Source organism: Paroedura picta, chromosome 10 (genome assembly GCF_049243985.1).
Source record: "Paroedura picta isolate Pp20150507F chromosome 10, Ppicta_v3.0, whole genome shotgun sequence".
NCBI lineage: Eukaryota > Metazoa > Chordata > Lepidosauria > Squamata > Gekkonidae > Paroedura > Paroedura picta.
The window spans coordinates 2,581,429-2,596,313 of NC_135378.1; the positions used below are offsets into that span (position 1 = coordinate 2,581,429).

At 47.0% G+C, this 14,885-nt stretch overlaps 2 protein-coding genes across 16 annotated transcripts in view; both read right to left on the reverse strand.

The window, feature by feature from the left end:
• The window catches only part of HGFAC (HGF activator), a 68,364-nt gene extending 59,101 nt beyond the window's left edge, over nt 1–9,263 (reverse strand). For 3 of the 6 annotated variants that reach the window (XM_077302475.1, XM_077302473.1, XM_077302470.1), the window contains exons 1-2: nt 9,080–9,262; nt 4,354–4,408 (exon numbers count right to left, since the gene is read on the reverse strand). In XM_077302475.1, the coding sequence (XP_077158590.1) occupies nt 4,354–4,408; nt 9,080–9,151 (127 nt within the window). In that variant the 5' untranslated portion in view covers nt 9,152–9,262. Of the gene's footprint in view, nt 1–4,353; nt 4,409–8,929; nt 9,016–9,079 lie in introns of those variants that run through there. The other 3 variants (XM_077302472.1, XM_077302471.1, XM_077302474.1) reach the window with 3 other exon arrangements.
• Nucleotides 9,264–11,473: 2,210 nt separating this feature from the next.
• Nucleotides 11,474–14,885, reverse strand: part of RGS12 (regulator of G protein signaling 12) — a 219,745-nt gene continuing 216,333 nt past the window's right edge. For 9 of the 10 annotated variants that reach the window (XM_077302462.1, XM_077302459.1, XM_077302460.1 and 6 more), the window contains one exon: nt 11,474–14,057. In XM_077302462.1, coding sequence (XP_077158577.1) covers nt 13,696–14,057 — 362 coding nt within the window. In that variant the 3' untranslated portion in view covers nt 11,474–13,695. The remainder of the gene's footprint in view (nt 14,058–14,885) is intronic. The other variant, XR_013225222.1, reaches the window with a different exon arrangement.

Consider the following 14,885-nt stretch of genomic DNA (forward strand, 5'->3'; position numbering starts at 1 on the left):
CAGACCCCAAGAGTCTTTTGGGTTATGTTTGTGTTGGGGTTTGCTTGCTCTGATATGCAAGAGCCTTTTATAGCACAAAGGCCTATTTTGTGCTTGTTATAGCACAAAGGGCAGAACTAGCAGTCAGCTCCTGAGTCAGCTCCTGAGATCATGTTCTCCTCCCAGCTCCTCCAAAGCACTGCCTTCCTCTGGCAAGCAAGAGCCTTTTATAGCACAAAGGCCTACTCAGCAGACGGCGGAGCTAGCAGTCAGCTCCTGAGTCAGCTTCTGAGATAATGTTCTCCTCCCAGCTCCTCCAAAGCAAAAGAAATTCCGTCTAAATATCAGGAAGAAGTTCCTGGCAGTTAGATCAGTTTCTCAGTGGAACAGGCTTCATCGGGAGGTGGCAGGTTCTCCATATTTGGAAATTTTTAGAGGCTGGGTCCATTCACAGTATTCTGGGTGGTCAATGAGGTCACTGTGGAGTTGGCCCATACATAGGCTTATAAAAATGTTCATTCTGTCTTTCATTGAAGCATGCTCCACCACGCTCTAAATAGCATGCTGCCCCTGACACTCTGATTCCTATCTATGTAGATGAACATATGAAGTCAGCAAGATACTGAACTCTCATTTTCACAGGGATGAAATTGCAGTATCTGATGGACTTGAAGGAATTCCCATTGGAGGAGCAGGAATAGGTGGAAGCTGCCCATGGGCAGGCACCCAAGCTGGTCTGGGACTTTCACTCTGCCTACCCCGTCAAGTTTTCTCCTGAGTCGGAGGCGGTGGGAAGTCAAGTTTGAAGTGGTGGGATATCAGCAGTGCCATACTTCTGCCATGATTATTAACATTTGTTAGACATGTAGCTGCAGGGCCCATAGCGAGTTTATTGCTGTGGCTCTTTCTTTTCACTTTCACCCCCATCCATCTCCTCTTGTCTCTGGAATGCAGCCCTTCAGACTTGGATGTGGGACTGCCTGGCCTAGGCCCATTATGCACGGCCGCCGAAACGGCGATTTCGGGTCACATGGAAAACGCGGAGGGGGAAGATGCGACGCACACCGGTTATGCACGGGGCGGGGCGCGACGGCGGCAAACCCCAGAGTAACCGATTATGCATGCGGCGATCTGGGCGCCGCTTCTGGTTGCGCCCCGGTCACCCGGAAGCTGCGCTTTCTTCCGCGTTTCACTGACGCGGCTTTTTCGGCGGCATGCACCGAAGCTGTGGCCGGTTGCAGCCGGCTCCGTGCGTTATCGGTGATTTTATTCGCCGCCATTCCACCCCGAATGTGCGCTAAAACCCCCATTCATAATGGGTCCTATTGAAGATCTCCCCTGTTCCACAGGTTCCCATGGGGTGGGGGGGGGTTGGAGTGTTATATGCTGAGTTTAACCTGCCATGTCTTAGTTCTGACGAGGTATTGTTGGGGTAGCTTGCTTGCTTTCAATAAAACTAGCCTTTTGCACCCAGTCAAGGCTTGTGTTTTTGAGTAGTCTAAAGAAATCTCATACCACAATATCACACCGGTTCACCACTGCTTTAAAAGTTCATGGTGGAAGTTCATGGTGGTAGAACCCTCACAGAGATCCATTCATGCTCCATGAACAGCACATAATTTGTGGTAAATCTTGTTTCAAAGTTTGCTTTCTGCCATCTTTTGTTGGATTCAAACCTCACATTATAATCAAGGTGTAACAAAATATTCATAGTTCCACATGTTAAAAGATATACAATGAGATTTCATGTGCTTTTCTCTCCACTTTATTGCACGGTAATACAGGGATACCCTGAGAAGACCAACGACCCCCCAGTCAACCTTCCAGGAAGCACATTCCTCCCCCCAGCTGAAGTTCTTCGGCTGCTCAAGTGCTCCTCTTGGTAGCTGCAAAATACTGCAAGGTGCTGCCAGTTTTATTATAGAATCTGACAGGCTGTGAGGGGGCTGAATAGTTCTCAGATCAGCATGTGATGAATAGAGCATTCCCCACAGAGTGTAGAAATTCTTTTTATATTTTTGGATTTTTAAAAAATATTACAAAGATTAAAGAATCACAGTTCTCTACCTCAATATTCTTTAGACTATTGGGACGGGGAGCTTCAGAGGGAGTCTGCAAACGTTCCCCTCCTTCTTCAATGGACTTGGCCACCAACTAGGGCGCTGGGCTCAGTGCTCAGGCTGTTGGGGCAGCTGAGTGGGTCATGGTCTGGGCGGTCTTCCCCACTCTCCCCATTCTTTCAAGCCAATATGGGGCAGAGTCAGGGGTGGGGGTGGGGGGAGAGAAGGGCGAAGGGTGCGAAGGGTGATGTCATGCCTGGGGCCATGTCACTTCCAGGGGGGTAAGGTCAGCTGTCATCACTTCTAGGAAGATCTATTTCAGGGGCTCCTTCACAGTCAATAGGTTGAAAAAGGCTATGAAAGGGATATTCTTGCAGAGCAGTTCTGTTAGAGCTCTCTCAGCCCCACAATGTCTAACGTGGGGAGAGGAAGAGAAAGGCGTTTGAAAGCCCTTTGGGGATTCTTTTGGATAGTGAAAAGGGGGGTAAAAACACAGCTCTTCTCTACATGATATAAATGCAGGATGCAAACGCTTTATGTCTACTTGACACACTCTTTAGAATCACGGAATCACAGTTACAGGTAGTCAGTTATTTAAAGGGGCCAGATTCATTAAAGTAAATAGCCAAAACTGACTTTTACAGCAACACAGTATTCAAATGATGAATGAAAAAACTTTCCCATTGTTGAAGGCGGATGATAGAATCATAGAGGCCATCTAGTCCAACCCCCTGCCCAATGCAGGATCAGCCCTTAGCATCGTAAAGCATCCAAGAAAAGTGTGTATCCAACCTTTGCTTGAAGACTGCCAGTGAGGGGGAGCTCCCCACCTCCTTAGGCAGCCTAGTCCACTGCTGAACTACTCTGACTGAGAAAAACTTTTTCCTGATATCTAGCCTATATCGTTGTACTTGAAGTTTAAACCCATTACTGCGTGTCCTTTCCTCTGCAGCCAGCAGAAACAGCATCCTGCCCTCCTCCAAGTGACAACCTTTCAAATACTTAAAGAGGGCTATCATGTCCCCTCTCAGCCTCCTTTTCTCCAGGCTGAACATTCCCAAGTCCCTCAATCTATCTTCATAGGTCTTGGTCCCTTGGCCCCAGATCATCTTCGTCGCTCTCCTCTGTACCCTTTCAATTTTATCGATGTCCTTCTTGAAGTGAGGCCTCCAGAACTGCACACAGTACTCCAGGTGTGGTCTGACCAGTGCCGTATACAATGGGACTATGACATCTTGTGATTTTGATGTGATGCCTCTGTTGATACAGCCCAAAATGGCATTTGCCTTTTTTACCGCTGCATCACACTGCCTGCTCATGTTTAGTTTACAATCCACAAGTAGCCCAAGGTCTCGTTCACACACAGTGCTACCTAGAAGCGTATCCCCCATCCAGTAGGCATGCTTTTCGTTTTTCTGACCCAGATGCAGAAAACAGCCCAGAGCATGACCCACTCAACTGCCCCTTTGATTTGAGCCCCCACAGCCTGAGCACTGAGCCCAGGGCCCTCGTTGGTGGCCAAGTCCATTGAAGAAGGAGGGGGACGTTTGCAGACTCCCTCTGAAGCTCCCAGTGACACTAGGTGCCATCCGCTTGCACTCTTGTTTCCTGCTTGTGGCTTCTTTGCATCTGAATTGTGTTTGTCTGCCAGGCAAGGCTATGAAGCCACAAGCCTTTACCCCCAGCTCTGCCCACCACTCCAGTTTGGGGTCGTCCCCATTTTGATCTGTGAAATTAGAAGGTTGGGAAGACATGGCTGAGGTCTCAAAATTGATGCAAAGGAGACAACTCACTTTCTCAGGTGCAAGCCAGAATAGACCATTGGGTGCAGGAAAGAGAGCCTTGCCATGCATAAAGCAGATGTGGCTGCCAGCAAGCAGGACTTGCGGATGAAAGCCATTCTTTCCAGTAGAGCCCCTCCTCCCAGTGCAGTCCGGGTTCCACTGACAGAGGAGTGGAGGGGAAGGAGTGCGCTCCCCTCCTTTCACCCAGGAGGTTCTGTGCTGCCACTCCGGAGTGAAGGAGGACTCAGTTCTCATAGGAGGAGGCATGATGCTTGCTGCCTGCCTGTCCCAGCCGCAAACATACCTCCTCTGTCTTTCCTCATTATCAGCCCAGCATACCCCTGGGTAGTTAGCCTGCAATAGCCACAAGCAGCTGGCCTGACCAACTCAGACAGACTTGGGGGTTTCATAAATAGTGAGCTGGCTTGAGGCCAACCAAAGTTCTGGGAACCCTGTGCAAGTATTTTTAGAAGCAAGGAAAGAAGAAAAGCTGAATTTGTTTCTGATACACGTTAACACATCTTTGTTACCTCTGGGATGATGCACTTTAGGCTCGGAGTCTACTATTCCATGACCGTTTCCCATCTGAAAATAAAAACAACAAAGAATAAATGTACTCCATGGATCATTCTATCAAGACCAAATTCCATTTAGAAGAGTCAAAAAAGGCTGGTCGCTTTAACAATGCCAATGCCACGCAGCACCTCTGCTTCATGGGGTGCCAGGGCAGGGCATAACAGAAAAATAAGCTAAAACTAAATTACAAAAAAATGTACCCCCCCCCCCCCCGCCCTGCATGATCAGCAGAAATATCCGCACAGAAAATCCGGAAGACTGAATTACAGTTAACCGCATCTTCCGGTGGGTAGTCATGTGGTCTGAAGCATCAAAACAACATTTGCACCCAGTGGCACCTCTAAGACCAAGAAAGGCCATTTCTGAATATAAGCCTTTTGTCTGGTTTAGGGCCGCTACTCTAAGGGATGCTGCAAGGGGAGGAAGAGGAGGCATCCCTGCAAGGTCTCAGCCCCTGGGACTGGAGTAGTTCACAGCACTACCTCCAGACCCCACTTCCTCCCTGACCGTGTCATCCGAGTCCCCTTTATGCTTTCCCTGAACCCTCCAGCCCTCCCCCTGTGTGCTGACCCGCCTCAATCCACCTGACAGCGGAGGTCATCCATCAGGACCAATGCTGTCTCAGCCCCATGGTTTATGGCACTAATTTGTTGGCGGTCCCCACCAGACCACAAAGCCCAAGAGCCCCCCAGACCTGAAACATGGGCAGCTCAGATTCTTATGTCCTTGGAAACAGCCAAGTAGAACTGAAAACACCATAAGTGCCACTGCCCAGTTCCCCCTTGGAAGGAAGGGCACATGGGATATTTGTCTATGAAGCATTTGCTCTGTCGACAGCGTTCCAAAAAACTAAGTCTGCGTTTTGTGGGTCCTTTAAAAATATCTAAAGTGGTTAACGAGGTGGCTGTGGAATATGACTTGCCAAAGACTTATAAGAATGTTCGTTCTGTTTTCCATTCCAGTTTGTTACGGCGAGCTCCAACACCGGACCAATAGCATCCTGCCCCTGAGGATCCTACCCCTGAGTTTGTGGATGAGAACACCCATTATGAAGTGCATCAAATCCTGGACTCTTGACTGCACAGAGTTCCCTATGAAAAGAGTTCCCTATGGGGGACAAAGAGTAGGTGGAGGCTGCACATGTACGGGCCCCTAAACGGGTGTATGAGTTCCATGTGGCTTATCCACAGACGCTGGCTCCTCCTGCTCTTCTGAAGGGGGGTTAATTTAAGGGAAGGCCCGGGGGAGTGGAATGTCAGAAACCCCATGTATTTCTGCCATGATTATATTTTTCTGTATGTCAGAGTGTTTAGCTAGCCTGGCATTTGTGCCTTGATGTAACCCAGATGCCTTAGCTTGACACCCCAAGGTTTATTTCCTGCCTGGTATTTTATGCATACCAAACTCCCCAAACATTCCTCACCTCCTCTCCATTATTGCTCTATAGTTTCCCACACCTTCCTGTGCTTTGAAGCCCAAACTGTTATCTCTTTATCATGACTCCTTTGAACTGTCCCAGGGGATGGGGAGGCACTATATTGATTACCCTATGCCTTGTGAAAGAGCCTCTTGTGGCGCAGAGTGGTAAGGCAGCTGTCTGAAAGCTTTGCCCATAAGGCTGGGAGTTCAATCCCAGCGGCCGGCTCAAGGTTGACTCAGCCTTCCATCCTTCCGAAGTTGGTACAATGAGGACCCAGCTTGCTGGGGGGTAAATGGTAATGACTGGGGAAGGCACTGGCAAACCACCCCGTATTGAGTCTGCCATGAAAATGCTAGAGGGCGTCACCCCAAGGGTCAGACATGACTCGGTGCTTGCACAGGGGATACCTTTACCTTTACCTTTACCTTTTATGCCTTGTGAATCAGTTCTGACTGTCTTCAATGTAGAAGGTACTTGCATTTCTAATAAAGAAACTTTACTTCAAATAGTTTACTTATTTAGAATTTGAAGTCTCTCACAGCTATTGACGCTTCACTACAAGTTTTCCTCCAAACTCACTCTAGCCCTCTCAGTTCCCATTTCATCTCATGGAGCCCCTCCATATACCAGGGGGCCTGCTTTTGGTAGGACCGGAGAGGGTGTCAGGGGGCAATCTTGTCAATGGCAGTCAGAATTCTGTCATGCCAGTTGCTGACTAGCTCATTTAGAGAAACACCGGGAGGCGTTGGGTCCCGCAGAGCATTCAGGAATCCATTTGGATCCATAAGTCTCTTTGGGAGAACTAAAATACACTCAGCACCCAACTGAGGAGGAGGAGGGGGTATTCTTAGCTGGGGCGTCAGCACATAGTGGTCTGATAATGGAACAGGGTTAGCAGCTATCAGATCCACTTCTAGTCTTGTGCTAAAGACCAGATCCAGGCCTGCTTGATGGGTGGGGCTGGTGACAAATTGTGAGAGACCTAATTCTGTCAGGTGGACCCATAACTGGTTGACAGATCATACCCAGAGGGTGCTTGTTAATGGTTCAGCCTCCTCTTGGAGAAGAGTAACAAATGGAGTGCCCCAGGGATCTGTCCTGGGGCCTGTGTTGTTCAACATAGGGCTGATCCTGCGTAGAGCATGGGGTTGGACTAGATGGCCTGTATGGCCCCTTCCAACTCTATGATTCTAGGATTCTATATTTATACATGATTTGGATGAGGGATTAGAGGGGATGCTTATTAAATTTGCAGACGATAGTAAACTGGGGGGGGGTGGCAAACACGAAGACAGCAACAGAATACAGGATGATCTTGATAGACTCAAGTATCTTCAAGTATTTAAAAGGGTGCCATATAGAAGATGGAGCAGAGTTGTTCTCTCTTGCCCCAGAGGGACAGACCAGAACCAATGGGATGAAATTAATTCAAAAGAAATTCTGTCTAAACCTCTGGAAGAAGTTCCTGAAAGTGAGAGCGGTTTCTCAGTGGAACAGGCTTCCTCGGGAGGTGGTGGGTTCTCCAACTATGGAAATTTCTAAACAGAGGCTGGATAACCATCTGACGGAGAGGTTGATTCTGTGAAGGTTCAAGAGGGTGGCAGGTGACAGTGGAGGAGTAATAGGGTTGTGAGTGTCCTGCATAGTGCAGGGGGTTGGACTAGATGACCCAGGAGGGCCCTTCCAACTCTGTGATTCTATGATTCAAGGGCTGTGTCCATTATGTGGAATGTGCTTCCACATAATCAGCGAGAATCTGCTTGTTGCTAGATTTGTTATGGATAGGAACAATAATGGCTTAATGCCACACATCTGACATTTTCCCCAAATTATCAGTGGTGGAAAATGCAGCTGCTAGAAAAGGAGCCCATCAATTAACATCTCCCTTAGAAGCTCAGCAGTGACCTAGAATCATAGAATCATAGAGTTGGAAGGGGCCATACAGCCCATCTAGTCCAACCCCCTGCTCAACGCAGGATTAGCCCTAAGCATCCTAAAGCATCCAAGAAAAGTGTGTATCCAACCTTTGCTTGAAGACTGCCAGTGAGGGGGAGCTCACCACCTCCTTAGGCAGCCTATTCCACTGCTGAACTACTCTGAGTCAGGGCCAGGATCCTTCCTTCCTTTCAGTTCTACCAGAAGGGTAGCGATTTCCACATTAGTAACAGATGAGGGCAGCGTGGCCCAAAAGCAGCCAAAACCAGATTTCCGGATTGGGACAATGCCTTTTGCTAATTAATGTCAGACAAAGTCTGGCTGGAGCATTTTGAACCAGCTGAAACGGCCAAAACACATCAATAGAACAACTTAGAGTGCATTACAGTAGTGTCACCAAAGAGTCGCTAAGGCACGGGTGACGAAGTTGACACATCCAGCTGCAGGTACTGCGACTGAATCTGCTGGGGCTGAAAAAACGACTCTGGGCCATTGTCAGCACCCAGGCACCTAGAAGCAGTCCAGGCCCTAAGAGTACATCTCAACCGTAAAGCCAATTTTTCAAGGAAATTGGGATCTCATCCAGGAAACGGTTCCATTGAATAGCCCACCAATATAAGTGTATTCAGGGAGGTGCAATAAAGCTGAACCCCTGAGGAAGGCCCAGGTTAATTTCCATCGGCAGAATAGTGGTCTATAGGATGCTGCAGGAATATATTGAGTTATTTTGAGTAAACTAAGTATGATTTTATTTCAGAACAAAGAATCCAGAGCTTATCTAGCCAGCTTAAACCCCAGCTCAAATTGTTTCAAACTCTGGTACAAAACATGAAATGGACTTCTCTTCCTTCAAGAACCTGCTTCCACCCTGAAAAGGAAAGGAAAGCACTCCTACAAAATCACCTCCTCAGGCCTCAGTTCTGTGAAGAACTCCAGAAGGATCCCAAGATGCAGAAGAATTCCATACACTGAATCTAAACCCATTGAAGTCTGCCCCAAAAGGCTTGGAAGGATTCAACTCTGTTGGCAGTTGACAATATTGATGGTCTCGCTTACTGAAGTGTGTTGCATGCTTATTCCTCTATTCCTCTATGGGAGGAAGCTCCCTGTGAATGGGAGGCAGTAAACCTTTAAGCCCTTGAGCCTTCGGCTATGCTTTGAGCTCCTTCTCATACCTTTCGTGGAGATCTGTGGTTCCATCAGCCCCAAAATACTTCTAGATCAGAACACCAAGCACCGAGGATTTCTCCCTGGAACTCCAGAGGACTTTGGTCTCAACAAACATGCTGAGAACTGTGTTGGTAAAAGGAAAGAGTCACACTTACCATCTGATTAGCCACAGCACTGAAAGCTAAACCCAGAACAATGATCATGAAACAAATATGGAATGGCATCATTTCCTCTTCTTTGGGGAAAAAAGATGAGTTTTCCTAATGCCTGAAAATCCGGGGAGGGTAGTCAACATTAGACCTTCTGGAAAATCACTTGGTTTTAGAGGCTGTTTAACTTGAAGCAATCACTGTTTTCATCAGCGTTAATCATTAATGTGTTCATGCGCTACAGGAGAAGTAGATTTCAGAGATCTTTGGGGGGAAATCCAACGTTTATCCCGAGAGTCTGACAATTAAGAATGCAGGAGAGTTCCATTTTGGGTGAAGCTCACTTTCCTGTTACACCCACCCCTCACCCCACTTTATCCAACCCCAGAATAAGTCACCATCATGTGAGAAAAATGTACTTCCAATAAAACAGCTGTGGGGGGGGGGGCATCCCCAGGTTTCTGACCAGGGTTCTTGCCCAGTCCAGAAAGAATCTCATTCATGCTGCTGCCAATATTTGTTTCAGACAAGAAAAATGTGGACCCGTTCAAGGGACTCTCCTGTCATTTGTACAAGGTGGGGCAGATGACCATTAATTCAACCACTCAGGCAGTTGTCTCCTTGCACCACCTTCCAAAACTGGTCTGCCAGCGGGCCTTGGTTAGGGCTCAGATGCTAAGCAAGGCACTGGAGAGTGTGGAGAGGGCGGAGTCAGCACAGATGGAGGAACATTCTTGGAGCTTTTTGAGAACACGGTTGACTAGCAACCCTTGCTGAAACAAGAGCCATAATAAGATCACTGTTTTTTTTAAAATAAATGCTGTAAATGCACCCAACTCTTGACATTCTGTCAGCCAGTTTAAATGAGTTGAGAATAAACTCATTTGCACTTCTGTAGGAATGCATATTTAGATGTACTCGGTGCTCTGCTGTTCCACCCACTTTCTTTAGTAGCATATCAGGCAGCCCTCACTGCGCGATTCCAAGAGGCTTATAGCTAGGGAGACCCTGTGCTTAAGGGAGGCTGACCTGCCAAGGGAGCCCAGAGCCTGCAGCCTCCTCTGCCGCTGGGGAAGGGGCCACTTCCTCTTTTGCAGGCCTCATGCACTGAGGCCAGGAGGTGATTTTCTACATGAAGGAAGCCCTGAATTACTCAGAGGCAAAATTGTCCACACAGTTGTCATCAGTTAAGCACTTCATTGGCAATTCTATGGTATATGTGTGGTCCATGTTTGCTGGTGAGGCACTGAAGGAATAAATACATATACAACCATTTTTTGGTAAAAGGATCTGCCACAGCTTATTTTATTGCATACAAACAAGTATCAATGGTGCAGCAAAGGGGCAGATCTCAGCCTCAGGTGACCCACCTTCTGCCTGACAAACCCCACCTATGGGGAATAAACCATGAAGTGGAGAGACACAGGGACACATGTGGGCACTGGTCTCTATGTGTAAGTCAGCCAGCAGCCCCTACCAGGACATGTGGCTGTGTGGCTTCTTGCCCCAGGGCCTCTTATGGTAGCTCCCAAAATGGGGGAGACAGGCATGCAGGCATGGCCTCCCCACCAAAGCATGTGTCGCAATACACAAACTGCCAAGCTGTGCCAGTAAAGAGCAATATAAAACAAATATAACAAACCATACTACAAGGGAGGATAGATGGGGAAGCCAGGAACCAAGCACAAAGGCTGAGAGCAATAGCTTTTGGACCTCTCAGCCCATGTGATAATATGGAAGGCGGTGAGAGAAGAAGCCAGACCCAACTTACCACAACAGACAATACAAAGTGTACACAGCAATATAGATCACAATGCCTAATTTTAATCTAAGTGTCTTTGTGAATTATTTTGTTGTGTAGAAAAAGCCCTTTTGAAAAATCTGCAGAAAGCCAGTGAGGCCACAGCAAAGGAATGGACTTGTCCAGGAAGTTGTTGATTTTGCTTATTTTAGGGTGCTATCCACAGAAGGCCCTGCTCAGATGAGCAAAGCTTCCATGACCAAGCATAGGGGGAGAGGTAGTCCTGTAGATACAAGGGATAAAGGTTATAAAAGGCTTGGCATGTTACAGTCACCACCTTAAATTGAGTTCAGTAATTGATATGCAGCCCATGGAAGGACTGCAGAATGAGAGTAATGTGCCAGCTTCATTTAGCAGCCGGTAATAGTTGGCCTGTGGCTTTCTAGAAAAACTGGAGTCTCTGAGCTGATTTCCAAGGGAGACCAGTGTAAAGTGCATTGTAGTAGTCCAGTCTTGATCTTACCATGGTATGGATCAAGGTGGCTGAATCAGCTGTATTAAGGCCATCTTCCAGCCTAGAAAGTGTTTTTTGCACCTACATTAACTTGCTTCTCCATCAATAACCCCAGTCTGAGAGAACAGCCAATGGCTCCCAATACTTTGCTGAAGAAAACCTCTTTATTGAAGATACAATGATGCTTACAGCTCAAAACCATTGCTAAGACTAACTGCACAGAATTCATTAGCCTGTTTCAACCTCCAACCTCCTGGCTCCTTCTGCCTGCCCATTTTGGCACAAAACTGTCCAGGTGCCACCCCACTGCCAGGCTGAGAAGACACAACTGGCACCTCTTGTTCTCTGGTCAGGGAGAAAGACAGCACTTTCCCACACATCAAAGCATCACAGCCAGAATTCCTGCAGTTAAGTAAACTAATCTAAAACATCTATAATTCACACCCAGGATAATCAATTATACAAGATGAAAAGCAGAGAAAAGCAACAAATGGCAAAATCAGTGATACATGGTTTTGACATCCAGAACCACCAAAGTAAAAGTCCCTCCTGTCAACCTGATTTGTTAGGGTAGCACAGGTGAAAAACATGAGAATGTGCAGTGAGACACATGAGAATACATTCAGGCTGAGAGAGGGCTTCGATAAGAGTGGAAATTTGAAGAATAAATATTTTAATTTGGGGGGTCCAGGAGAGATATCTTTGGACAGATTTTATAAGTTTGGGAGCCCCTTCATGGACATTTTTTTACCTTCTTATAGTCCCCATTATTACATCACATGAGTGTATTTAAATATCAGACCACTGAAGAAGATCGCAAGAGGGGTTGAACATTTGTTTTTTTGTCACTCATCCATGTATCAATAAGCTTTGGATTTGTGCAATAATATGTGATTAATGCTGATGTTTTAAAATGTTATATGTGCACATGAATTAATTTGTATGTTAATATTTCATATATTCTGCTGCTGCTCAGTCTTTTAGTTTCCTAGCTTGTGAATTAAGAGAAAACCAATGACCAGAGGGCATTCCGCTGCTCGGGCAGCCTTTGTCCTTAGGAAGGTGACTGGACACACCACTGGACTTGCCTATCTGGTGAGCTGCCAGGGTTCAGGTGGGCTAGTCTCTCCCAGCACAGCCCTCTGCTGCAGCTCTGCTCAGGGCTGCTTTGAAAGGCTCAGACCTTGACCCACTTGGGCCTTCTGCTCTTGACCAGCGAGATCCCCCTCAGAGTGGCCCCCGCCCCCAGTTCACAGGAACAAGACTCCTAGAGGAGGCCAGGTGGTGCTTCTATTCAGCAGGGCTCGCAGCCATGCTGGAGCAGGGAGTTGTGAAAGAGAAACATTCTGCTCCACCTTCCGGCAGAGTCTATGTGCACACATATCATGATGGCTGAGATTACTAAGACTCAGCATAGGTTTCTGAAGGACAAGTCATGTCAGACTGGCCTGCTTAGCCTAGAGAGAAGACGACTAAGAGGTGATATGATAACTATCTTCAAATACTTGAACGGCTGTCATAGAGAAGATGGAGCAGAGGTGTTCTCTGTTGCCCCAGAGGGTCAACCAATGGGATGAAATTAATTTCAGCTAAACATCAGGAAGAAGGTCCTGCCAGAGCACTTCCTCAGTGGAACAGGCTTCCTTGGGAGGTGGTGGGTTCTCCACCTTTGGAATTTCTTAAGCAGATTGTGAGTGGGTGGGCCTGGAGTTATATGCTATCTCCAGACTACAGGGACCAGTTCACCTGGAGGAAGTGGCCTCGATTTCATTATATCTCCCTCCCCTCAACACATTCTTCCCTTCCTGGCCTCTTCCTCCAAATCTCCAGGAATTTGGCACTGGCAACTCTGTGCCAGCAGTTCTGACCATGAGATCTTTGATGCTATTTGGAGCTCTCCATTTATCTCACAATGTTAGTTTGTAGAGCGTAATTTTCAAACGGAGGGAGACACTTTGGCATCTCCATTCTCCGTAGTCAAATGTGATGGTTTCACAGCCAGCAAGGACCAAAGGGCCCAGGTCAGCCCTCCCAGTGAGTCCCAGGCCTTGGGGTTCCCACAGCCAACCCTGGGCTTCTTTTGGGAGAAAGGGTGCCTTCCTTTGCTTGTGCCCCCTTTTAAGGTTTAAGGGGTAAAACCCTGGCAAATTCACTCAGGTATATTTTGTCAACAAGACTGATCTGCTTAGATTTTATGAGAATGCCCCAACAGACTTTGCCCCACTAACCATGACCGGTGTCATTAGTGTCATTAAGCAATTAGGCATTAATGTCTCTTCGCACCTTGGTAGCACTTATGGGTCAAGTCAGCCCAAACTTTTAGTGCTGGGGGAGAGCCAGAATACTGGAGACACACACACAACAACTTTAAACAAATGTTGCTTTGTATTGTTTCTCATCATCCTTCTTTTTTTCATTCTTAACAGCCATGAGAGATGGAAGCTCAGATGTCCTGTAAACTCCTGTTCGCATCCTCCCCTGGCAGGATTTCAGCTCTGATATGTAGCTTTCAAAACTGAGGCCTCCTTCTGACTCATCACAAGATCGTCCCAGGCCATCTTCCTGGGCAATGCTGTCCACATCTATGACGCCATTTACAGGGAGCTCCTTTCTGAAGTCTCCCCCCCAAATTCTACCCGAGTAGAATCCTTGATTAGTTTCCTTTAAGCTTGGTTCATGAAGGGCTCCTCCAGTTACATTCACACTGTTTTTCTCTTTGTAGGTCACATCTAAAAACAAAACAGAAAAGGTGGAGATAATATTTATTAGCATACATTAGTCCAGTTCTACGCTCTTATGCATTTTTTATTTTGGATGTCAATACAAGGGTGCTCCCGGACTCAATTTTTGTTCTTCCAAAACATTGGTTTCCGTTACTCGTTTTGTACCCCGCCCTTCTCTGCAAGGGGGTCCCAAAGTGGCCGACATCGCTCCTCTTCCATTTCATCCACACAACAGCCTTGTGGGGTAGATCGAGATAGAGCGTTCATCCATCTGGAGCAGCAGAAAAGAGCGAGATCAGCATGGTGGGACAAGAGGCAGAAGTGAACTGAGAAACCCTGGAGAAAAACCAATTTATGTACAGTCATGAACAAGGGATCTTCACACTATTGGTCAGTTTTGGTTTAATTTCTGTGAAAGAACACGTGCATAAATTCATGGCTGGGGGTCCCCACAACATGAGGAATTGTATTAAAGGGCCGTGGCATAAGGAAGGTTGAGAACCACTGGTCTAGGGAATGTCCTAAGAATATGAGCTTAAGGCCTAGGCCTGGATTCTAGACCCTCTGTTGTGATTTGCTGGAATAATCTAAAGTAACCAATCATTTGAGGGTTGTTATGAACCAATCACAAATATACATTAACAGCCAATGGCGTGTGTTGGGGTGTGGTTCAAACAAGTATTTAAGGCCTAGCCGTTCTGCCTAGGCCTGTCCAGTTTTTCATGTCCAATAAAGTTGCCTTGTTGTTTGGAGCTGAACTGTCTGCATCTGTGAAACCACAGTCTTAACAGGTAGGATGCAAAATACAACAAAATACATTTGATTAAACCTATG